Here is a 24,766-nt window from a genome sequence, read left to right as displayed (position 1 = left end):
GAGCACAGGAAGGAGTTATGAGGCCCCATCTGGTGATGGAGGCCTCCAAAAGCAGCTGCTGTCCTAACTCAGCTCATAAATCCCCTCTTGGTTCCCCATCAGCAACAGAGACAGCCAAGCTCTGTACTCTTAAGATGCCCCATAAAAGAGAGATCCAACTAAGGGCCTGGAAGGGAGTCAGAAGTAACTTGTAAAACACAAAGGCTCCAGCTCATCAGTTTTATCAGTGCCATTCATAAACAATTTAATAAGAAGGAGATGACATGAGGGCTGGAGCACCACTTGTGTCAGGTCAGGCTGACAGAGCTGGATTGTTCAGCCTGGAGAAGAGTGCAGGGGGACTTCAGAGCACCTAAAGGGTCTACGAGAGAGCTGGAGAGAGACTACTTACAAGGCTCAATATATGGCACATCACAAACCTATTCCCATTCATTTCACTTAAACATCCATGAGAAAAACCCTGTCTTTGTGTTTCAGCTCTATTAGAGAATCCAAACCAGCTTCACAGGGCTCTTGGGAGTCATATTATCCTCACAGGGGCACTGCAGGGAACCCAAACTTGCCCATGGGATGATGCCACCTTTGGGACAGAGCGTAGAGGGCGGGAAGGTGATGAACTGCAACAAGATGCTCTTCTCCAAAAGGAGCCCCCAAAGCTCCTTCCACCTGGCTGAGCCTCAGAGCTGCTGAATGCCTTTCTGTCTGTAGCCCTGGATGGCTGCATTAATTGCAGCAGAGCCCTTGCACCCTTATTTAAGGCCAAGATCACTTAGTGAGACTGTGTCAACACAAGCCACAGCCTACCTACCATCAGCATGCATGTGTGATGGCTACAGACACGAAATGCTGAGGCAAACTCTTGTTTCCATTACTTTCTGCATAGCTGTTGGCACATAAATTACCACTTCATAACAGGCCCTTTGAAATTCTTTTGCATTAACTAATGCAGCTAGATGTATTTTTACAGTGTGATCATGGCTATCAGTTTCCATCTGTTCTACTGTCCTTTTGGAATGTTTTCCCTGCGAGGAAGTAAACAAAAATAGAGCACTGTAAAAACAAACCTGCCTGACAGTCTAGACTGAGGGTCTAATTAAAAATAAGATTTATTAGAATAGAGAGAAACGTCTCAGTAAAACAAAGACACAGTTTCTCTAACATATCTGCTATTATTCTTGGCAAAGCCCAGTCAGGCTATAAATTCACTGAAACAAATCAGTATGGCACTGATGCACCACTCTGATCTAGCACTGCTTTTCCAGACTTGGGGGACATGTGAGGAAAACTCTTTGTTTCACTTCAATTTCAGTCCCCATAAATTCCTTTTTTTTTAACTGGGACACGAGTGTGCTAGGGCTTGTCTCCACAGAGTAAGAAACCAAACTGAGTTACCAGCAGTGCTGCTCCCTAGTCTAGACACAGTTAAAACAAACTGCACCAGCAGAACTATGTCATGCCAGGGGCTTGCTTTGATATAAATTAAATGGACACCTTGCTCCTGGAGGGGTGGGGAGGGGCAATTCAAACTTGGAGAGACTCAGAAGGTGGAGACTTCTGCCAGTCAAAACGGAATGAGCATCCTTTGGTGAGGTGCAGCCTCAGAGAATCTGCACAAGAACAACAGCAAAGGTCCCAGACACCACCACCAACACAGCCCTGCCCCAGTAAAAATACAGGTGAGAACTGGGGATACCAAAAGGGCAAAGCAGGCTTTGGAGACCAACTTCTGGAGCAAATGGGCAGCCACTCACTGCTTCACCTAACACATGGAAAGAACACTGCACTCCCTCAGCCCTGGGGATATCATTTTACATGGAAAAGGACTCACTTATTAACATCTACAGGACCCAAGAACCATTTGGAGATTCATATGAAGAATTTAACACTTAGCAAAAATAAGCACATGAAAATTTTGCCCTGTTTTTTTGGCTATAATTTCTAGTGTTTGCACTAGAGACACATGAAAAATAATATTTTCCATAATAAAGAATGTTGTTTTTAGAAGTCTAGTGATTTTTAACATAAAAATTATTAGGTGACCTCACATGCAAAAATGCCCAAAGGCTGCTAAAATAGCAAAGAAATGAGAAATTCTAGATATTAAGAACATGTAGCAAGACAGATTCATTAAAGAAATTAGAGAGGATGAAAAAAGGGCCAACTTTGAACCAAAACACACAAATTGGTTTTGAATAGTTTTCCACATAAGGAACATTCATCTCCCACTCTAGTTCAAGGACAGCTTAGAGATCCTTTTTCAGATCATGCAAATGACAGCAGTAACTTAAATAATTACACATTTCTTAGAACCAGCAATATCAGTTTTAGGAAGAGAAAAAAAAAGTGTCTTTGGAGCTGGGACAAGGCAGCAGATTTTCATTGTTTACTCTAACATTTCATAAGCAGTTTCCTTTTTCAGGCAACAATTGATGTGCCATGTATCATTAAAGAACGAACGAATTTATAAATAGCATGAATACAAGGAGAACCCCATTGTTCTGATTTGTGCTGGTAAATACGAGACATGCCAGATAAAACTTCTCTGAAGTGGGTTTCTAATTCCCTTACTAAATTTAAAGCCTTGCATTAGCCAGCTTGGCTGGAGAAGCAGCACCTTCAGTGCCACCCCTGTTCCTCTCTCAGTGGGATGGTGAGGGACACCACGGCCCTGGAGCAGAACCCAGCCCGAGGATGCAGGAGTGACACAGAGCTAGCACAGCCACAGGACACAGCCTGGGCTGGGACAAAAAGCTCCACAGCAGCTCCTCACACCATGCAACCCTAGGTTTATGGCAATGGCTGCAGTTCCTGCTGAGTCAAGGCAAACCCTCCTGTGATTGTCTTTCCAGCAGGCCAGGGCCATTCACTCTGCCTTTCTTCATTAAGGTCCAGATTTTAACCAAGCATTGACTGAAATCCCCACATCTTACCTGAATAAGGAAAAAACACTTCCCACCTTGGAGGTCCAAGATTCCCAACAATGTCATTCTGTCACAGCTGAGACAGCCACGAAACACAGAGTATCACCATACAATTCCAGAAGGCTTCAGCCCACACAGAGTAACATCCTGCCACTTCAGAAGGCTGCAAGGACCTTCTTGTCCTTCAGCCCAGCCTTTGATCCCCTCCTGTTGATGCCCTGCACCTGTGTGCCCTCTGCTCCCTCTGGTGCTTGGTCAGTGCCCCTGGGCACTCCTTACCTTCAATGCTGCTCACCTGTTCTGCACAGCTGGTGCCAATTACGGGTGAGGCTTGGCCACAGCCCCACCCCAATCACCACAAACTCTGTGCCTACCACTGCTCTGCCAAAATCCTGCCATCTTCCCATAGCACTTTGCTCCTTGTGCTCTCAGGATTTTTCTTTTCAATACCCTTTTACCACACTTCTTTTGGCCTTTAGGAAGCCCTTCCGTCATCAAGAATTCAAAAGTTTTGTGACTTTTAACAAAGCAAAAATTTGGCCCTGGAACATTTGCACACAAAAGGATCTGTTCTACAGCATTATGGATTAAAAGTTTTCTTATAACTCCCATCTACTGTCCAAACCAAGATGCATCATCGTATTTGCCACCTACTATCTTTCTGGAATCCAGTCTTGTAACCATGAACACACATGGGGAAAGGCCTAAACTCCAGTGTTACCCCAATTCCTTGTGGTTATTAATCATAGATTAGCTTTTGGGCTTCAGCATTGCCCAGAGCTACAAACAAGTTGTCCTGGTTTGAAAGACTTTAAAGAGGTGGCAACTCTGAAATGGGTAACCTCCCCTTGATTCCAACCAACCCCTTTCTACCAATAAGGAACAAGTGAATGGATATATGCAATAAGATATAATTGAAAAAAAAAAAAAAAAACAAAACCAAAAACAAACAAACAAACAAAAAAACAAACAACCAAAAAACCCACAAAAAAAACCCCAGCAACAGCAACAAACTGACCTGGGAATAAGAAAACATTGAAAACTAAAAATACCCCATAGGCAAATGCAGTGATCCTCAGGAGTTTTTGACACATATTAAATTGTTACAAAAATAACAAAAGATTGACCAAAACATTGTTTCCAATTTTTGGAATTATGTCAGATGCAAAGAGCACTGAACTCAAAGCTTCTTTTTAACCAAAGGGCTCTGAATTAGAGTAGAAGTAAAAACCTGCTTTGACTTCAGTTTCATGTTCTTTTCTACATTTAAGCTAATCAACAACCACAAGTCTTTGATAATGACAGTTAGGAATGACCGATTTTTAGGAAACATCTGTGTCCCTTCCTAAACATACCACAGTAAAAGAGCTACTTTTCAACTTGGTCTAACTGGACAATTTTTTGAGAAAATTCAGCCATACAGGCCCAACATCCAATTCCCTTCACATGAGAGGCCTACAAATAAGCAAAGGCCTCAGACTTGACAAGTTCCACTGGGTTTTATGGGGGGACCAATCATCACTGATGACCTGTACTAAGACCTAGGCCTACTCAACCCATCCATCTGCTGATGGACCTGTTCCCAGTTCTGCTCTTCCCACTACAGCCCTGCCTGACATGGACAGAGTCCCTGCCAGCGCCCACAAGGACACCTTCCCTAAGTGAGGGGAATGGAGCCCGCAGAGATTCCTGATTGTGACACCAGAGGGACTGGAGTGACAGCACCACCCAGGCCTGAGGTACATAGGGTGTTGTGCATCAACACACCTTGCAGTTGAGGAGTGGATCGCTGAGAAGGAGCTTGCCCAAGGCTACTGAGCCAGTTTTGGTGCCTCTGAGGCAGTTCACAGGCGTCTCTCTTCACACAAGGAAGGATCGGTACATTTTGTCAGGAGGATAAAGGCCTGCAGTGCTGCGGCACACATCCACCAGGCATTCCTCCGTAGCCACCATGGTGCAGCAGAGAGCTGCTGAGAAGCGTCCTCCTGGCAAGGAGCGAGGTGAGAGCCAAGTCTCCCTCCCCACAGCTCCCCATGGCTGGCAGAGGGGCAGCAGCCAAGAGCAGCAGAAAGGGGAAGCAGGAGCTCTGCAGAATCACCCCAGACTGGAGGCCCTCCTCTGACGGGCCAGGCTGGGCTGTGGCCTCTGGCACTTCCAGGCCCTTCAGGCAACCCAGCAGGGCCTTGGGGACAATGCTGCAGGGACATTTCCCGAGTCCTGTGAGGTGCTCACACCACCTCCCCTCTCTCTCTCTCTCTCCCCAATGCACTCTGTGTCACCGGGCAGAGGCAGACGCAAAGAGAAGCGGCCGCCTCTCCGTACAGCCCAGGCCGGAGCAGACCCGCCGCCGCTCATGGACACAGCGGGCCCAAGACTCGGGCAGCCAGATGGGAAAACCCATCCGGCTCAACCGTGTGCCCCTGCTGCGTGCTGCGATCAGCCGCCCCAGCCCCAGCACCACCACTAAGGAGGTGCCAAGGCTGGCCCGGGCCATGGGGCTGTCCCGGGCCATGGCGCTGGTCAGCAGCAGCAGCCGCGGCCGCAGCTTCCCCTGCCAAAAGCGGGCCCTGAAGCGCGGCCGCCCACAGGGAGCCAGAGAGCCGCAGGCACCCGAGAGCCCGCTGGCAAAGCGCCGCAGGATGGACCATGTGGCAGCCCAGAGCGCTGGCACCAGCAGCCAGGTGGCAGTGCAGCTGCTCCAGGACACTCCGCCACCCAGGAGCCAAGCACTTCTCTACATCCCACCCTGGATCTTGCCCCGCTCCCAGGCGGGGCCGATTCGTACCAGGCAGATCTGGCAGCAGCAGCGGCGAGACAAGAAGCCCTACAGTCGGCCCGAAAACCAGAGCAGGACCAGACAAGCACCAACCCCTGGTGCTCACCCCCGTCACCCCTAGAAATAAAGTTTTCTCTTTGTTTCAACTGGGAGATTCCACATTCCTTTTCCCAGTCATCTGCAGCTGATGTCCACACAGGGGCCTCAGCTCAGCGAGACACTGCAGCACGTGTGTGCCCTCAAACACCCAACCCGGCCCACGGCAACACCCAGTGTCACGATGTCCCATGGCCTGGAGATACCAGCCCTGCTGCTGCCAGGGGAAAAACAGAACGCTGCAAAAGGGCCAAGGAGATTTTGCAAGCATTCCTGGCTCAGGCGGCCTCAAGTGGGAGGGCACAGCTCTACCTGCTGCAGGTGCCCAGGAGGGAAAATCATGGATGCATCAGGATTATTCTTCTCCCAACACAGCCCAGGCACATTTCAATCTACCATTGCTGCCACTGAGGTTGCACGTACCAGCCTGGAGAGTAACTGGGCTACTACAGCTCATGCTGAGAAGGCAAAACTAAGCCCAGCCCTTCCTCAGTAAAAATACACAGCATCTGAAAAAAAATAGGCAGCACCCTCCTGTCCTCTGCAAATGGGACAAAAAGTTTAAAAAGTATAAAAAAATTCAACAGGTTTTGGAGAAGATACAGGTCAGACTGCGTGAGGCTGGAAAAGACTGTACAAGTTCTCAGAGGAAAATTAGTAGGAAATCCCTTCTTTCTGCTATTAAAATCTCAGGCTGTTGCCATCAGACACTCAAGCCACAAGAAAAGTGCTTCAGCACCAGCATCCAACTGAGCACCTGCTTGATGCACCTCAGTGGAAAGACATCACTTTGCAAGCAGAATTCTTCCTCTGAGTTACACACAACATATTTTTTCCAACTGGAAGTGCTACTGGGTTTTGTTACCCAGCATTTAATATTAAATTGTGGAAGTATTTGAAATGAAAAGGGAATGAAAACTCACAGTATTTAAAGAAAATTGGCTGCAAAATTCCAATATTTGCACCATTCTAAAAAGGGAACCAAGGTACCACAAGTCCTAAATGACTCATCACTAGAGCTCTCTCAAACAAGGAATAAAGCCTAAGAGGTAAATGAACAGATAGATTTGAATTTTATTGGGCATTAATACAGCTTTACAAAGGATTAGGTTGTTTGCAAGACACCTTTACTTTGATTCAGAGATTAGTTTGGGTTTTCCTTCAAATTCCAGGGAGCTGGCAACAGATCTCTGTGTGGTGTCCACAGGCCAGGGCAGTCAGGGCAAGGCAAGGGCCAACAGGTCACGGGAAGCAGCAGAAAAAAGCACCATGGAATGGGCTGAAGGTGGGATGGGAACAGGATGGAGGCACCTCTGCTCCCACCTGAGCTGGCCTGGGGGTGGAACTGGGATGAATAAACACCCACTTGAACCCAAAGGGAATTCTGCACTCCTATCTGGGGTCCCCAGCATAAGAACATGGAGCCACTGGAGTGACTCCAGAGAAGGGTCACAGCAATGATCCAAGGGCTGCATCTTCTGCTATGGAGATGGGCTGAGAGACCTGGGCTTGTTCAGCCTGGAGAAGAGAAGGCTCCAGGGAGACATCATAGCCCCTTCTCAGTGCCCAAAGGGCACCAACGTTCTCAAATCCTGCCATGGTCACCCACTCCAATCCTGGAATGTTCCACTGCCTCAGAACCTGGACATGGCTGCTTGTCACAGCACATGGCACAGTTGAGACAGCCACAACACACAGAGTTCCACCACACAATTGCAGAAGGTTTTAAGCACTTTCCAATCCACAGTAACACCTTTCCTCATCAGAAGACTTCTGGTGCCTGCCCACACAGAGTAACACCACAGCACTTCAGAAGGCTGCAAGGATCTGCCCTTCTTTTTAAAGTACATGAAAGATGGTGAGGAGTTCAGCTCCCAAACTGTTACCCCCTCTCAACTGGCACAGATGATCCATAAATCCCTATAAATTATACACATAGGGTCACAACTCCCTTCAAGGAATCCACACACTGAAGGGTTAAACACACAAACTGCAGATCCTGTCTAATTCCTCTTAATCCCTGGTTACACAGCACAGAAGATGAGGTATTGTCCCTGGGTTCCTATTATTGCTGCCAGACACAAAGCAGGGTACAACACAGGGCCACCCAAAATATCCCACAGCATGCAGTGCTTGTTTGGGGAGGCAGGGCTGAGGGGAGTCATGAGGTGTGCAAGGGATGCCAGCAGGCATTAGCCCTTCTATATTAAATACAAAATCATGGTGGTGAAACCCTCAGCCCTGCCCAAAAGGTTAAAAGAGGATTTATTTGTGTTGGAAAACCAAGAGAAAGGAGTTTAGCAGCTGCTGAAGGGTTTTTTCTCCAGCGGAAACATTGAAATAGGTATGGAATGGCAAACTGAAGGGACCCCTTCAAGACACCTACATTATTCTTTTTGACCTGAGATCAACAGTGATGATTATATTAACCTAATGATTAACAGGGGGAAAAGCTGAGACTGGTGACCAAACACATTCACACAATGTCAAATCATCTGGTCTGTCACTGTAGATTACAAAGAGGATAAAAATCCAAAATAAAATGTAAAACAACCTTTCAGATTCAACAACTGCCATCCAAAATGACATCACCTAGCTGTAAAATACACTGGAAGAAGCACTTGAGCACTTGAGTTTTCTTTAGAATCTCAAATATTTGGTATTTGAAGAAAGCTTTACCTCACTACTTGCATTTTCCTGACACACACCCCACCAGCACTTTTCTTTCCATACAGTAACAAACACGGAAACATACACAAGATAAAAAGCTAGTGATGAAAACATAAACCACAAATTGTAAACAAACATTTTGTTTCCTAAACTTTTGTTGTTACTTTACTGAAATTAACAGAATCCTTCTGTTTCAAGGCATGTCAGCTGCTCTGGGTTCAGCAAGGATTCCCCACAGTCCTGCCATTGCAAAGTTCTGCCCTTGGACACTCTGTTCACAAAGCACCTACAGGGGATGGATGAGAAATACTGAAAAGATACTTCCTTCTTCAGTTAGGGCACTAGGTGGATCTTTTCCATATATTTGATATTATTTTAGAAGGTAAATAAATTAGTGACAGAATTTAGGAGGGGGGGGGGGGAAAATCAAACCACTTCCCAAGGACAAGGATTAATTCACTTCTCGAGCAAGTGGTTTCACGCAAGCCTGCTCTTCTTTTATACTGCCTGCTGGCCAGACAAAGCCGAGTCACTGTCTCAAAACTGTAAATATCTCTATTTCACACCAGGTGCCTGTCACCCAAACCCATGGCTGCAGTCTGTATTAGACAAAAGATCCATTAACTTCCTTACTCCCGCTGCTCTCCTCGCCAATCTCACTCAGCACGTTTAGCACTGGGCAGCTCCCCGTGCTCAGTGGTTCTCTCACATGCCACACTGCAATTAAGATGATTTCTGTCATCAGGGCAGAGAGCATGGCAGGCAATGAAGAATAATCACATAGACATTGTTAAGACTATCCTATTACTGGTTTTCCCTTTTCTTTAACCATACCAAGACACAAAACCTAACACTCTTCATAAGAGAAGAAAGAAAATACACAATATACTCATGTTTCCCCCCCCCAAAAAAAAAATCCAAACCAAAACCAACAAACAAAATCAAATAGAAAAAAATATATAAATATATAAACAAAAGTTGTGTTGCTTATTCAGCACCCACTGACAGTCAGCTTGCACCCAGAATGTCACTGTAGCAGTTCTTGTGCTGGACAGCAAAAGCCTTCCAGAGAAATTCCATCAGTTAAGAGGAAGACTGCATATGGTTATGGTTTTGAAAGCTGAAAGCTGATTACAATTTATAATACATTTATAAAGAAGCACAGTAAGCTAATTACATTTGGGAGAAGGCACATTTTAGAGGCTATAAAGATACAAGCAGTAATAGGACATTCTAACTCCCAATTATGCCTCTCAGTGTTCTTTACAGAATAAAACATTTGCTTGTGATTTCAGAAGTGGTTTGCATTCAACAATGTAAACTTGTTTGAAGTCTCAATGGTTGTTCTCTTCCCTGCTCAGCAAATACTCATGTTAAATGCTTTTACAACATGTAAGAATACTGCAGCCAAAGGACTGGGTCTCCTATGAGTCCTTCCCCAGCCAACTCTTTGCTCAAACTCAGAGCTGAAGGGTCATGATCCAAATGCCCACTGACAACAGCCTGATCCTCAAAACAACTGTCCATCGAGACAAAATGTGACACAATGGTAACGAAAAAATCATAAAGGTGTATCTTTTACAAATTGTTAGCAGGGGTGCAAAGCCCTGCACATGAGGAATATTCTCATAAAAACAGCATGAATTACTGAAACCAGCAGCACTGCTAAACAGGTCTTTTTCCAGTACTCTACTGTTGGTCAAAACATGACCATCAGTAGCACATTGCACACACGGCAGGATGGGATCACACCTCTGAGATGGAACAGTGTTCAAAATCCCTGACAACCACTTCAGAGAGGATCTCTCACTGCTAGTATAGGAGAGCAACATCACACACAGATATACTTAACCTGCAGAAGAAACAACCAAAGCAGCTATGAGGAGAAAAAAATCCACAGCTGTCAAGTAAGAATTGGAAATACCACTTTTGCTAAGATCAAACAAAAAAAACCCCCCAAACCTGCAAACCACCACAGTATCAAAACTAACACTTAATTCCCAGGAGGAAGTGTGGCTGGGGGATCTGTAGGGCTGGGCAGCACTGAAGGGTATGTTCAGCCAGAGAGGGAAATGGTTAAACCACTACACACCACCACCATCCTCTCCTGGCTGACCCACTCAGCAGTGCCAGCCCCAAATTCCCAGGAATGGCAAGTCAAAGGCCATGGAGAAGTGCAGAAGGCAGCTCTAGGAGATGCTGCAACTTAAAGCAAACACAAGGCTCATTCTCACACCTGATTTCTCAGTATTACCACAGAACACAGCAGGAGCAGTGTGAATGATCAGCTCTGTGACTGAAAACAGAGCAAATACAACACTTGTACTTCACAGATGATGTTCCAAACCTGGTTTCCACCCATTGCTTTTCAAGCTAGTCAGGCAGAAAACCTTTAAAGACTCTTCAGTCAAGGCAAATGGCTTTGTGATAGGGAAGTTTCCAACTAAAATGTTACATTTTTACCACCTGTCACATCCAGGAAGAGAAACAAAACCATTTTCGTACTCATCAGTGAGTTAGGTAGAAAAGCAACCAAAATTGGAGGTGTGTGAGGAGACCTGTCATCTGAGGGACTCAGCCAGGCAGGGATGGCAAGAATGTCCATGAAATGAGCTGCTCAGAGCCCACGCTCATGCCCAACACTGGCACCACAACTTCAGTGAAAAACCAACCATAATCCTGGAATTAGACAGGAATAACAAGACAAATAATTACTGAATAAACCTTTACCTCAGCTCGCTGCGTGCGGGGCAAAACTGACGACTTCTCAATGGCATAAACATCCACCAGGTAGAGCCGTGCTCCTTGCTCCCTGTCCAGGATGGCAGCGGTCTGGATGACGCCAGTGTGGCGCCCGATGGTGAAGAGGCGCCCGAGGCTCCTGTCCTCGCACCGAACAGACACGATGTAATATTCCACCTGCGCCTCCGCGCCCCGCGGGCTCGCCGCCTCCAGGGAGATCACGTTCGTTCCGATGGGCTCGCCCTCCTTCAGGATGGTGATGTATTTTGGCTGAGTGAAAACAGGCCCATCAACCCCCTGCAGAATTATAGTCATCTCAGTGGTGGATTTTCTCCTTTCGGGGCCCAGGTCGGTGGCAGAAACGATGAGGTTGTAGATGAGCTGAGAAGGCACCAAGGCTGAGGCCACTCTCAAATCTCCGCTGTAGCGGTCCACGATGAAGGTTTCGGTGTCTCCATTGACTATCTCATACTCCACCTCCCCATTGGCACCCTCGTCAGGATCTGCAGCGATAATGGTGGTCAGGATGGAGCCGATCACCACCGAGGGGTCGGCTGCGAGGGCGTTCTGCGACACGAACACGGGCACGTTGTCGTTCTGATCCGTCACCAGGATGGTCACGTTCTTGAGGGCAAAGCGCCTGGACTCCACGGGAACAGCCTGGTCGGTGGCTTTGACCGTCAGCTCAAAGAGATTGGCAAACTCCCGATCGATTTCAGCGTTGGTAAATATCGTCCCTCTCACCTCGTCGATACGGAAGTGATTGCCCCTCGGCATCTGCTGGATGATTGCATACGTTAGCTGCCCGTTAATATCCGCGTCTGGATCGTGAGCAGTCACGGAAAGGACAGAGCTGCCCACAGGAACGTTCTCAACAATTGACTTAAATATGTCTCCCGGAGGAAAATGAGGAGGGTTATCATTGAAATCCCTGACGTGTATGACCACTGACATGGTAGAGGATCGCGGGGGCCTCCCTTGGTCTTTTGCCGTTATGTTTAGCTTATACAGAGATTGTGTCTCAAAGTCCAGTTTCTTGGCAAGGAAAATACTCCCGGTGTTGGGACTGATGCTAAAGGTCCCGTGATTGTTTGTCCCTGTAATGCTGTAGTGGAGGTCAGCGTTGTCACCTGAATCAGAATCAGTGGCAGTGACAGACGACACAAGCTCACCAACCCTCATATTTTCCAAGACATCCACTAACAAGGTTGATTTAGGGAAGGAAGGGCTGTTGTCATTTTCATCCAACACATCAATGCTCAACATGCAAGTTGAACTTAGGGGAACAGCTCCAGAGTCTACTGCTTGGATGACAAGGGAATAAGATGCAGTAGCCTCGTAATCTAGTCTGCCTACTAAGGTCACTTGGCCTGTACTGCTGTCTATTACAAAGTGATTTTCTTCATTTCCCTTGATTACAGAATACTGAATCAACCCATTAACCCCTTCATCAACATCTGAGGCAGAAACTCGCAGCACTTGTGTCAGATTTGCTGCCAATTCTGATATAGTAGCTTGGTAAAGATCTTTCAAAAACTTGGGGGCGTTATCATTGATGTCTTTCATGTAGATCTGTACAGTTGCCTGATCTTTCAGAGGCTTTGGCAACCCCTGATCTGTGGCTATTACTGTAAGGCTAAATACTGCAGCTCCCCTCTGCCTCATGAGAGCTTCTCTGTCAAACTGATGAGTGCTCCTGATTTCCCCAGTTACTGTGTTCAGCTCAAAATCTGGCTGCATATGTTCAAATGAATACCTGACCTCACCGTTCGGCCCAAAGTCTTTATCTACAGCATTTATTTTACCCACGTACGACCCACCTCTCTGTTCCTCTTCAAAATAAAACACATAGTTGGTACTGTTGAACAGGGGCCTGTTATCATTTACATCCTCCAGAATCACAGTAACATTCACAGTAGCATTGAGTGGTTCTACTGCTCTATCAGAGGCAACAACCAGTAAAACATATCTTTCCTGAAGCTCACGGTCCAGTTCACTTTTTATATACAGCTGGCCATCTGGGAATATGCCAAAGGCATCCCCAGCATTTCCTTCAATTATACTGTAAGCTATTTCACCGTTCACTCCCGAGTCTTTGTCAGAAGCCTGTACTTTAAAGAACCTGGAATTCACAGGCTCTGACTCCAAAATAGTAATTTCATAGGAAAGCTGGTCAAACACAGGCGGGTTATCATTCACATCATGGACAGAGACAGTCAGGATAAAGGTGGAAGACAGCTGAGGCACCCCCATATCCGAGGCCAGGATTTCGACCTGGTAAGACCCAGCATTTATGTCAAGCGGCCCCGTTAAGCTTATAGCACCAGTTTGTTCATTGATTGAGAACAAGCCCTTTGGGTTTTGCTTAAGGCTGTAAAGGACCATGCCATTAACACCTTCATCAGGATCAAGGGCTTTGGCCTGGAATATGGTATGCCCAGCTTTCCAGTTCTCAACAACATTTACACTTTCCACCACTTGAATGAAGTGTGGGGAATTGTCGTTTAAGTCTTTGACAGTTATATTGACCACGGCATCGCCAGTTATCGCCCCACCCCTAGCAACCACCTTCAGCTGGTAAAATGCTTGCTCCTCCCTGTCAATGATACTGGCTGTGGTGATCTGCCCAGTCACCCTGTTGATGGCAAACACGCCCCTCTGGTCACCCGTGGTAATGAGGTAACTGATGTTGGTGTTGAGGTCCATGGTGGAAGCAAAAACAGTACCTACATGGTAACCCAGGGCAACGTTTTCAAAGACAACAAAACTGTACGTGCCCTGGCTGAAAACAGGGGGGTTGTCCTGGGTGTCCAAGACAGTGATGGTGACGATGGCTTGGTTCTGAGACTGAAGATGGCCACCGTCAGTGGCCACAATCTGCAACTGGTAAGCAGTTTTCTCCTCCCTGTCCAAGGCTATTTTTGTTGTGATGACCCCCGTCTGCCCATGGACCTGAAACCTGGAGGTATCTCCAGCTGAGATGCTGTACTTGACTGTCCCATTGGGGCCCAGATCGGGGTCCGTGGCAGACACGGTGGTCACATAGGTTCCAGCTGGCTCATTCTCTTGGATGTGGGCAAAATACTGAATGGGGTAAAACACGGGGCTATTGTCATTCACATCCAGGATGGTCACGTTAACTCGGGCTATAGAAGAAAGGGGAGGAGAGCCCAAATCAATGGCCAAGACCTGCAAGGAGAAGTGAGACTGCTCCTCCCGGTCCAGCTGTGAGACGGTGCTGAGCTTGCCTGAAACCGGGTCCAGGCGAAACATCTGGCGAGGGGTTACAGAGGAGGGGCCAACTGCTGCCAGTGCTGGCTCAGCTTCCTGCAGGGAGAAGCGGACAGTCCCATTGTCCCCCAGGTCCCCATCAGTGGCACTCAGGACAAGCAGCTCAGTTCCTGATGGGGAGTTTTCAGCCAGGGACACCTGGTAACCCTCAGGCTGACTGAAGTGAGGCTTGTTGTCATTGACATCCAGGACGGTCACCACCAGCTGTGCATAGGAGAATTTGGGCTGCACACCCTGGTCACGGGCGCTGATGTTGAGCACCACCTGAGAAGCAGTCTCCCGGTCCAGCCTGCTGGAGCTGGATGTGCCTGTGACAGCGCCACCCTCGGGGACAGCCGTGGTGACCAGCCCGCTGTGCTCGCTGATGCAGAACCAGCCCAGCTCGTTGCCTGAGACGATGCTGTACTTGAGGTTGGCGTTGAGGCCCGAGTCACGGTCCGTGGCGCTGAGGCCCCGCACGTAGCTGCCCGGGGGCACATCCTCGCTGATGTTCACGCTGTACACCGACTGCCCAAACACGGGTGGGTGGTCGTTGATGTCGTTCACAAAGATCACCAGGCTGGCCACCGAGGAGCGGCTCACGGGAGCTGCCACCGCTCCCTCGGGGGAGAAGACAGACGTGGGGGAGCCTGGAGGTGGCGGTGGGGCCCCGTAGTTATCCGCCACCGCCACGGTAAGGTTATAGGCCGGGATGCGCTCCCGGTCCAGCGCAGCCGCTACCTTGATGAGGCTGAGGTTGGGTACCTTGCTGCTGTGCACCTCGAAATGCCGCTGCTCGTTTCCCGCCAGGATGGACACGGAGATGTTCCCGTTGGCCGCCGGAGAGTCGGCATCGCTCACCGTCAGCAGGGCCACCACCGTGCCGGGGGCCGCGTTCTCATCCACGGAGGCGAACCGGGAGGTGGCCGGGAAGTAGCGGAACTTGACCCGGGGCTCGTTGTCGTTGACGTCGAGCAGGCGGATGAGGGCCTCGGCCCGGCCACTCAGCGCCGGCACCCCGCGGTCCATGGCCTGCACCGTCAGCGAGTACTGCTGCCGCACCTCGTAGTCCAAGCGCTCACGGATGCGGATCACCCCGCTCTCGGGATCCACCTCGAAGGGAAGGCTGCCAGCCCCGTCCCCAGCCCCGCTGCCATCGCCTCCTTCCAGGCGGTAGCGGATGTCAGCGTTGGTGCCCTCGTCGGCATCGGCCGCAGTCACCTGGAGAACGCTGGCCCCGACGGGCGCGTCCTCAGGCACTCGTGCCTGGTAAAGAGTCTGGCTGAAGATGGGGGGGTTGTCATTGATATCCTGGACGGTGACATTGACCTGAAGGTACCCTCGCCGACGGGGCTCGCCCTTGTCCTCCACCTGCACCAACAACTGGTAGGTGGGGGTGGCCTCCCGGTCCAGCCCTCCGCGGGAAACCAGGTGCAGGAAGGCGCCCTCACCGCTGGGGTTGAGGGTGATGTTCAGGCGGAAGCGACCCTCCTCGTTGCCGGCCACGATCCGATAGGAGCCATGGTCCACGCCATTGGTGCCACTGTCGGCGTCGGTGGCAGTGTCCAGGATGAGCTGGCGCCCGCTGCCCGTGTCCTCCTTGAAAGTCACCACGATGGAGGGGTCGGGGAAGACGGGCGCGTTGTCGTTGAGGTCGAGCACCAGGACGCGCACCTCGCTGGGGTAGGTGGGCTGGCTGGAGAGCACCACCAGGTCCACCACGTCGCTGGCCAGGCTCTCGCGGTCGATGGTGGCGCGGGTGTGCAGGGCGCCCGAGGTGGCGTTGATGGCGAAGAGCTCGTGGTGCTCGCTCAGGCGGTAGGTGAAGCCGGGCCGGGTGGCGATGGTGCCCACCCAAGTGCCGGGCGGCTGCTCCTCCAGCACCCGGAACACCTGGCGCGGCTCCGCGGCGGCGGCGCTCCCCAGCGGCGGCAGCAGCGGCAGCAGCAGCGACAGCAGCAGCGGCGGCGGCGGCCCGCGGGCGGCGGGGGGGCGGCCCATGGCGACCCGGGGGCGCAGCGCCCTGAGGGGGCGGCCCGGCGCCGCCGCTTGCCCCGCTCCCGCTCCCGCTGCCCCCTCACGGCACCCGCGGACGCTGCGCTCCGGACGCGGACGGCAGCGGAGCGGGCGGCGCGCCGCCCTCACGGGACGCTCGGGCTCCGGCTCTGCCTGTGCCGCCGCTCCTCCCGCCGCCGCTCCGGGGCTGAGGGGCGGCCGGGGGCGCCGCGCCTCATCGCCGCTCAGCAGCCGCAGCCGCTACCGCCGGGGCCCCCGCGGCCCGCCGCTCCCGCGCGGTGCCCGCCGCCCCGCCGGCATGCCCGGGCGCTCGGCGGCCGAGCCGGTCCGTGATCCGCGAACGCCCGGACCCAACTTTGCCCGGCGCTCATGGATCCCGGCCCTCTTGACGGCCGGGCCGGCTCCCCCCACGGCCGCCCATTGGCCGCCGGGCCGCGCCGCCCCGCCCCGGCCCGCCCCCCGCACCTGAGGGGCCGCCCCGGCGGGAGCGGGACGGGCGCGGAGCGGGGGGAGCTCCCGGGAGCGGGGCGCGGGCCCCCCGGGACGCTCCCGCCCGGAGCGGGCGGCGAGCCGGGAGCCGGGCGGAGCGGAGCGGGTCGGGCTGCCCCGCGAACCGGGGACCGGGCTGCGGCGGGCGCCGCGCACTTGGGAGGCAGCTCTGGAGGGAACTTGCGGGTCCCGTTATCCCGGGAAGATGCGGCGCTGGCAGCGCCTCTCGCGGGCCGGCAGCGCCCTCTGCCGCTCCGCCCGGCGCGGCTCCCGGCAGCATCACCGGGATGCCGGAGCATCCCACGGGAACCTCGGTGCCCACCGAAAAGCCCAAATCCTTCCTCCACCCCAAAAAGTCTGCAAAAAACCCGAGGAGCATCCTTTTTCCTGCGGCGGCGCAGGCAGCAAAAGTTTTAATTTTGTGTGAGTTCTTTAAATACAAGCAGCTGTCGTAAACGCAAATCTATAGATGGCAATTAAAGTCTCAAAGGTAAATTTAGCAATTAAAGTGACAGGGTAAATCCAGCATAGCCGCATAAGGGATCAGCAAATTGCAGAGTTTATTTATCTCTGTGAGTTAAAGAACCTGGTAGTGTATTTTCCAGCATGGAAAAGTCGGAAAAGTGAGAAAAGAAATGGGAAAAAAAACTAGGGGAGTGTAGAAGGACGTGGTGCCAAAGGCAGTTTGTTCCCCGCTAGTACCCTGGATATGATTAAAGAAAGGGAGGTCAGATGACCATTAGCAGCAATCTTGACTGGAAACAGTAGGAAAGAACGGGTGGTTCTTGTTCTGTATTGTCATCTAACACGAAGAGCTACCTCGGGCCAGTAATTCCTGCAAATCCCTCTAGGGATGGATCCTCACACCCGCGATCAGCCCCGACCCCGTGGACACAGCGCCTCTCCCTGCATGGCACTGCTGTGCTCTGCCTGTATTTCGCTTTTCATTTCTCAGCGTCTGCTACCGGCCTGGAGAAGGGCTTTGGTGCCTCGCAGCGCTCTGCCTTTCCTAGCTGCACTAGTTCAGGGGGAGGTGAGTCATCCGCGGCCTGTTCTTGGTGTGAACACCTCCTCCTCACCTGCGGGGAGCTGGGGGATAAATCCATGGGACAGCTGAGCAGGGCTCATCCCGCTGCCGGGATCCGCTGCGCTGCCTGCCGCGCTCTGCTCCGGTTCTTTGATATTTAACTCCACCTACAGGCCTGCATCGACCCTCGCCTGCAGCCAGCAGCTCGCTGGGTGCTCTCGAAAGGTGCTTTTCTCTGTCACAAAAATGCTCGCGTCTTATGAGGCAGAAAAATCCAACAGTGATTCACAAAGAAATAAGATTCTATGGGCTGGAGGGGGATGACTACCAACATAAGATAGCATCGAGAACATAGGATAGCATCTTCACTAGAACAAGTCTTCAAGCATTCATCACGTCCCAATCACTGGAGTTTTTTCCTCACTACTTGGAATTTTTGACCTCCAAGTCCAAAACACAGCACAGAGAAACATTCTGCCCCTGAAAGGGGCTTTGGTTCTTTCCCCAGTTCTGATTAGAATTACTAACCACCTATATTTCATGTGGAACAGGCATAATCTTGTCCTGACATTGTTCAAGCTCTTCTGTGCCCATAAGTTTTTGTGCTTCCCTCTGGGTACTTCTCTCAAATGTCAAAATAAGAAATGCTGCTGCAAAAGTATGGAAATTCAAATATATGAAAGCAAAACATCAGCATTTTAAATATTGTACATCAGAGGTAAGCAAAATGGCTAAAATTCTGGGCAAGAAAGAATATCCAGAAAACAGGAGAATATCTACACAACAGGTTTTAAAGCACCATTTTTTGCTATTCTAGAGACTCATAAGTAATGTCTGTCAATATTCGATCCCAGAAATATCATCTGTTCCCCTTGCATTATATTAAAATAAAATTATACATTGCAAAGTTTTGCAACACATGAGAATGAATCAAACAAAATCTATTTGCCAGTTTACAGGCCCTGTAATTTAATATTTGCACTTATATCAATGATCTGTTATGATAGATGTTAAGTATCTCAGAATTTCTTCAAAAGCATAATTCACTTAAGCCTTTTGTACCTGTAGATGTAAAACTGTTTTTCTAGATGAGTCATTCACAAAAGAAAAAAGAACACCCTTTAAGTTCCTGAAGTGCTTCAATATATCAAAATTCCATTCCTTAGGATTCAGAAAGTTACTTTTTCAAGTCCAAATGTTTATGAAAAGTTATACAAAATTTTACAGACAATTTTCAGTTACAAAAATAATTGGAGGCAATTTTTTAAAAATTATTTTCTCATTACAACTGTATTTTAACTGTGAGCTGTCTCAAATGTAGTCAAACGTAGAAGACGTTTTAAAACCAACTGTGCTTTTTTAAAAGTTATTTTAATGGCTAAGAAAAATCCCATTAAAACTGAAGCAGCTTTGGGAGGTGTTAAGCAATACCTTTATTATAAAGTCTGTGGATGTCAGTGGAATTACTCTGGTGGTTCATCAGCATAAGTGTGGCTTGAGTTTTGACCCCTTTTAGATTAACACAAATTCATTTCAACAGAGTTAAGACTGTGCTAAGAAGCACTCCACCACTCTTAACTTGCAGGAATGGAAATAAAGTGAAGAATAGGTCATTTTTGCACTTTTTGTCTTGCCTCCAGCTCTGCTGATAACACCTCCCAACACTTCATCAGCTTTTCACCTCCAGATATGGGAGAAGCAATCTAATCCCAACACTGTCCAGCTCATGCTCCACTGCAAACTCTTAATAACGACCTCAGTGTCCATTGTCAACAGATCAACACATCTGGCTGTCACATTTAATGTGCTTCCAGCACTGCTTTGGCCTAAAGTGGGCCATGATGCTGCTGAAATGTTGTGCTGGAAGGCACAGACAGCACAGAAGCAGAGGGCTGATGGATGAAGTGAAAAGCATTGTAGGGAAGAAAAAGTTTCTAAGCAATTTTTGTTTAGGGTAAGTCTAATGAAAATTGAACGCATAGCTATTATCGCGCACAGCCCTCTGAGGTCTCAGGGTTGCAATTGGATATCACAACAGGGAGAGAATTTTATTCTGCAGCCAGAACAGGAACTGGTTATGAATTCAGCAGATCTGGCAGGTAGGTTGCTGTGTTTTCTATCTGATGAGCTGAAGGTAAGAGCACAAAGGCTCTGTCTGATGCACCATGCTCCTGAGTGATGCAAGACTGGGCACTGGGCATTCTCATTATTCCTTGGAGGCAGCTGGAGTCCTGCCCACACTTGCATCATTGCAGTTTAGTCAATGATCTTAAAGGTCTTTTCCAACCCAAATGATTCTGTGATCATCTACAGACCCCAACTTCATTGAAGTCTTCATTGATGTGAGACATTTCTTTCATAGAAGGGTGCAGGGTGTGTTTGATGAATGAGTAAATTTGTTTTTCTTTGGTTCTCTTACTGAACTTTTTCTCTGTTGGTTCCTCTTACTAACTGCATTTGAATTTTTAACACCACTTTGTATTTCAGCCAGGGACGGATAGAGTAGAAAACACATTTGTTCCACCAGTTTCTCCTGTGCTGCTCCAGGAGTAAAAACATTACTGTAACATTTTTCTCAGGATGCAGTTTAGCAGTTCTTGAGGCAGAAAAATGTTGATTTACATCAATAGGTGTTGAACCCTACCTTTTCATTATTAGATAGACAACACACCATGAGTCCTGCTGTTGTTTTGAGGACTGAACATGGCATATCAGTCAAGTTTCACTTGCTCTGACACTAAACAATTCAGATCGGGGTAGTCAGAATGTGTCACTGAGCATCACATCCTCCCAGACAGGGACAGCAGCATCTGACTTTTAGAGCCTGATTCAAGTCTCAGTTCCCATCCCAGTCACACTAATGAGAGCTGAATTGGCCTTTTGATATTTATTACTTAATAGACTCGCTGTGCTTGGAAAAAGAACATTAAAGTGTTTTTCCAGCCATGTTTTACAGCCTAGAAATGTACTGGTCTGAACTCAGTAGTTTAATTTTTCAACACCTGCTCTGCAACACCATGTTTTCTTTTTCCTTTAACAGCTAGAGCACCCCACAGTGCTTTTAACTGCATATTGTGGCTTTTTTCTTTTTTAATTAAGGTTTGGGGTTTTTTAATAGCTCACGGCCTGGCTGCTGGTAAAATCCCGCTGAACTCAGCAGCTACTACATTTTAAAAGGTTTTGAAAAATATCCTCTACAGTTCAAGTGTTAAATTCAGCACTATTTGACTCCAAGTCAGATTCCCATCAAAAAACCCATCACTCCTGAACAGAAAAAGAAAGTTAAAAGTTCCTGTAAAAATCCCTACCACATAAAAAGTGGAAATCCTGCAGTTCAAAGCCAAAACTGTACTGATCTCTGGCACTTCAGGATAACTTAAATGATCAGGAGAAAGAAAGAATCTCAAAGCAAGTGTTTGGTTTTGGTTCATTTTGTTTTAAGTGCTCTGATTTCCTTGTCACAAGATGCAAAATGCTAAATTGCAACAAAGGGCTTGCTTGTATAATTCTCTTTTCTATTGTCACAGTAAAACTTCCACTGATCAAATCAAGCGTTTGCAAAGTAACTGGGAAATACTGAAATATGTGGAATGCACACATATTGTTATGGCTTGGAAAGCCACAAATTGAAAGAGTAAATAATTTTTTTAAAAAAAGCTTTAATAGTATTTTGTCTATAATATGCTACTTAGTAATTAAAAAAACCAAAAGCAGTGCTGTCAGCTATTTTAGCTGGTTTATTAAGATGATTTTTAAGACTGAGACTGTAATTTCCTGGGAGCCCACAAGATGGTAGAGTTCAGCTGAGGAGAGAGACTAGCCTGACTCTTTTGCCTGGACCATGAGCTCATAGTTACTAACTAGTTAAAAGTGCCAATTTTGCTATGTCCCAGAAACTCAAACAATTTTGACCTTTTTCTTTTTTTTTTTTTTTTTCGTAATCTGTTTAAACATTTGGAAAGCTTTTCTTTTCTGGCTTAGTCTTTGTTTTCTGTTTGAAGGAATGCACCTCATTACTCCTTCAAGCATCTGTATTCCATACTCTTGATGGAGTTTAGTAATGGGATGCAATTACTGACAGCAAGACACTGGGAAAATAAACTATTTGTCTGGAATCCAGAAAATCTGAAACACATCATCATGCAACTACACACAGTCACTGTGAAGCTGCTGGGCACTTACTCAAACTTCATTAAACCAAGCAAGCTAAAATCTCTAAAACCTAAACCTCTTAAAGTCTCTAAATCAGAAATACCAGCTATTATCCAGTAAAACAGCTCAGCAAATCTACAAATCTGGAAGTTAAATCTGTTCATTGCAGCCCAACAGCTTTACTGGTAGTCACCCTGATGCTAAGTGGGGCTTTACTGACTCTCTTGTCATGATGCCAGTTGCTCAAGGAAGAGACAAAGTACTTTTAACATCTCAAATGCAGTTTTTGAAGAAGTAAGGCCATGAATGTCCAAATTACTTGGCTCTCAGAATAATAAAATTTTGGTATGAATGTGGTTACAATGGCAGCTTACTTCAGTGTGGATAGATTAGAGGATAAAGGAAGAAAAGCTGGGGAAAGGTCTACTTAGAAAGAATTTAAGTAAGAGACAGTATCTGCATAATATTCAGAAATGTGTACTCTCTATAGGGGGAAAACAGCTCAACAACCTCCCTCAAGTCTTTTAAAAAATATGAAGAAAAATTATGAAGCATTCAAGGGCAAACAGCATACAGGCTCTGTACCGAGCACTGGAGATGTAAGTAGGCCTTATACTACATAGCCTTAAAGAAAATTATTATATTTCATGACTGATTTAAGAAAAGAGATCTCACATTTAAATCAGTCTCAGAATACCACAGAACAAGTTTATTATGTCATTACTTTTACTGGCATATGGTGATTTATTAGGAAGACTTTTTGATATGCCAAGGAAAAACCCTAGAGCCTTTAGGCTGTGAAGAAGGTGAAATACATAATCTTTTATGTTAATTAAACTTTTAGTCTTTCACTGATTAAGGAACTAAGGTAGAACTTTATTTTTACAAAAATTGCCAGTAATGTAAAAATTCCAACACATTATGAAGGGACCCCAAGGGTAAGTCACAGTCACTTTATATCACTACTTAATGTCATCCTGAAAAGTACTTTCATTACTCTGAGGTGAAATATAGCACACTAAGTGCTGAATGAGAATTGTCAGTGAGAGCTGGAGCTCACATCAGGTGACAATAAATGAGGAATGATTACTTATGGCTGGAATGCCCCGTGCTGGGGAGGCTAAGTCCTCAGCAAAAGAACCAAATATAAAATATTTACACATAAATATTTTTAATATAAATATAAATAATATTTATAAATATAGATATAAAAATTTATATATAAATACAAAAATTAAAGGTTAACCCAGAGATGGGCCAAAAAAGAACTTTCTCTTGAAATTTGTTTTGGTGGTGGTTAGAGGGCTGGAGCAACCTGGGTCAAATACAGCAAGAGTTGAACCCTCCCCAGAACAGAGAGCAAAGTTCCTCCAAAACTCTTTGATGTCCCAGGTTTCAGGTTGCTAGAAACTTTAATAATAAACCTCTTTGGTATGCATAATTTCACATAGATCTTTATGTGTGTGTGTGTCTGTCTGGGAATGAAATAGCAATAGGAAGAGAGAAAGAAAGGGGAGAATGAACCCAGCAGGTGTTTCTTTTACACCTCTTCAATATTTGAAATGGTCTTTGACTGGGAACCACTAAAATTTCTGCCATGATTTTCCTTAGAGAATGCCTCATTTACAGACTGCAGTGTATGCTCTGCATTATTTCAGAATAGAGTCCTTGAATATGCTGAGTTGGAAGGGTCCAGCAGGATCATTGGGGCCAATAAATTCTGTCTGGAAATTTTTGCTGTAGTACACAATCACTTATATTAGCAAAGGATGAGGGGGTATTTATATATTTATTTATTTATTTTTATACAAGCCTCATTTGAGACTAAGCTGCTTCAATTTCTTGAGGAGTCACTATCCCTATGGAAAAGCCACTGTCCATTCCATTTGACCCATTCCTCTGTTTTACAGCTGACTGCTTCCATTTCATTTGGAGGTAACAAGGATTTACCACCCTGCCTCCCCACTTAAAATGTTTCTGTCAATGTTTCTGGTTTTGTGACCCTAATGAAAAGCTGAAAGCTGCTCCCTAGTCACCATTCCAGGGCATGGCAGGAAAGGGGCACAACAGGTTTCAGCTGCTTCATGGTAATAAAAGTAACCAATATAAACTCTACAAACTACCATAACTAATTCCTTCATACAAAATGCACTGAATGCAGAGACCCCAGAGCAGGAGAGCATCTACTTGGCCATGAGGAGGCACTGCAGGTTTCTAAAACTGATTATTTCAGACAATTTCTACTTCTGCTCTGACAGGAGTGTTCTTTCACCTTGAGAGCATTTATTAGCCAAACTCTCCTAATAATCTGTTCTATAAATCCTGTTATGAAGTTAATCCAGTGTGCAACCTTAACTAAACAGCTATTTGCTCTTAAAATTCTTGTCTTTATAATCCAAGCCACATTTTGAAGCAAATATTTAAAAAGACACTAAATATTAGGAAGCCTCGTATTTTCACACTGAAATAAACATTTGCACTGCTCCAGTTTTGGTGTCTTTTGAAACCATCATGTTTATATCCCAGTGTTATTGTGAACCAGATTGGTTTGAAGGTTTATGTTTAAATCAGAAGCATCATTAGGCTTTCAGAAAGGCAGCTTTATCT

General features: G+C 47.3%; 1 protein-coding gene across 1 annotated transcript in view; it reads right to left on the bottom strand.

Moving 5' to 3' along the window:
- Positions 1-16,852, bottom strand: part of FAT4 (FAT atypical cadherin 4) — a 132,397-nt gene extending 115,545 nt beyond the window's left edge. The window contains exon 1 of the mRNA XM_071452390.1: positions 11,194-16,852. Coding sequence (XP_071308491.1) covers positions 11,194-16,476 — 5,283 coding nt within the window. The 5' untranslated portion in view covers positions 16,477-16,852. The remainder of the gene's footprint in view (positions 1-11,193) is intronic.
- Positions 16,853-24,766: the final 7,914 nt, after the last annotated feature.

Source organism: Agelaius tricolor, unplaced genomic scaffold, assembly GCF_023055355.1.
Source record: "Agelaius tricolor isolate 1412-34295 unplaced genomic scaffold, bAgeTri1.0.p SCAF_34, whole genome shotgun sequence".
NCBI classification, from domain to species: domain Eukaryota; kingdom Metazoa; phylum Chordata; class Aves; order Passeriformes; family Icteridae; genus Agelaius; species Agelaius tricolor.
The sequence above is the reverse complement of the archived record's forward strand: the minus strand, read 5'-3'. Positions and strand labels throughout refer to the sequence as shown.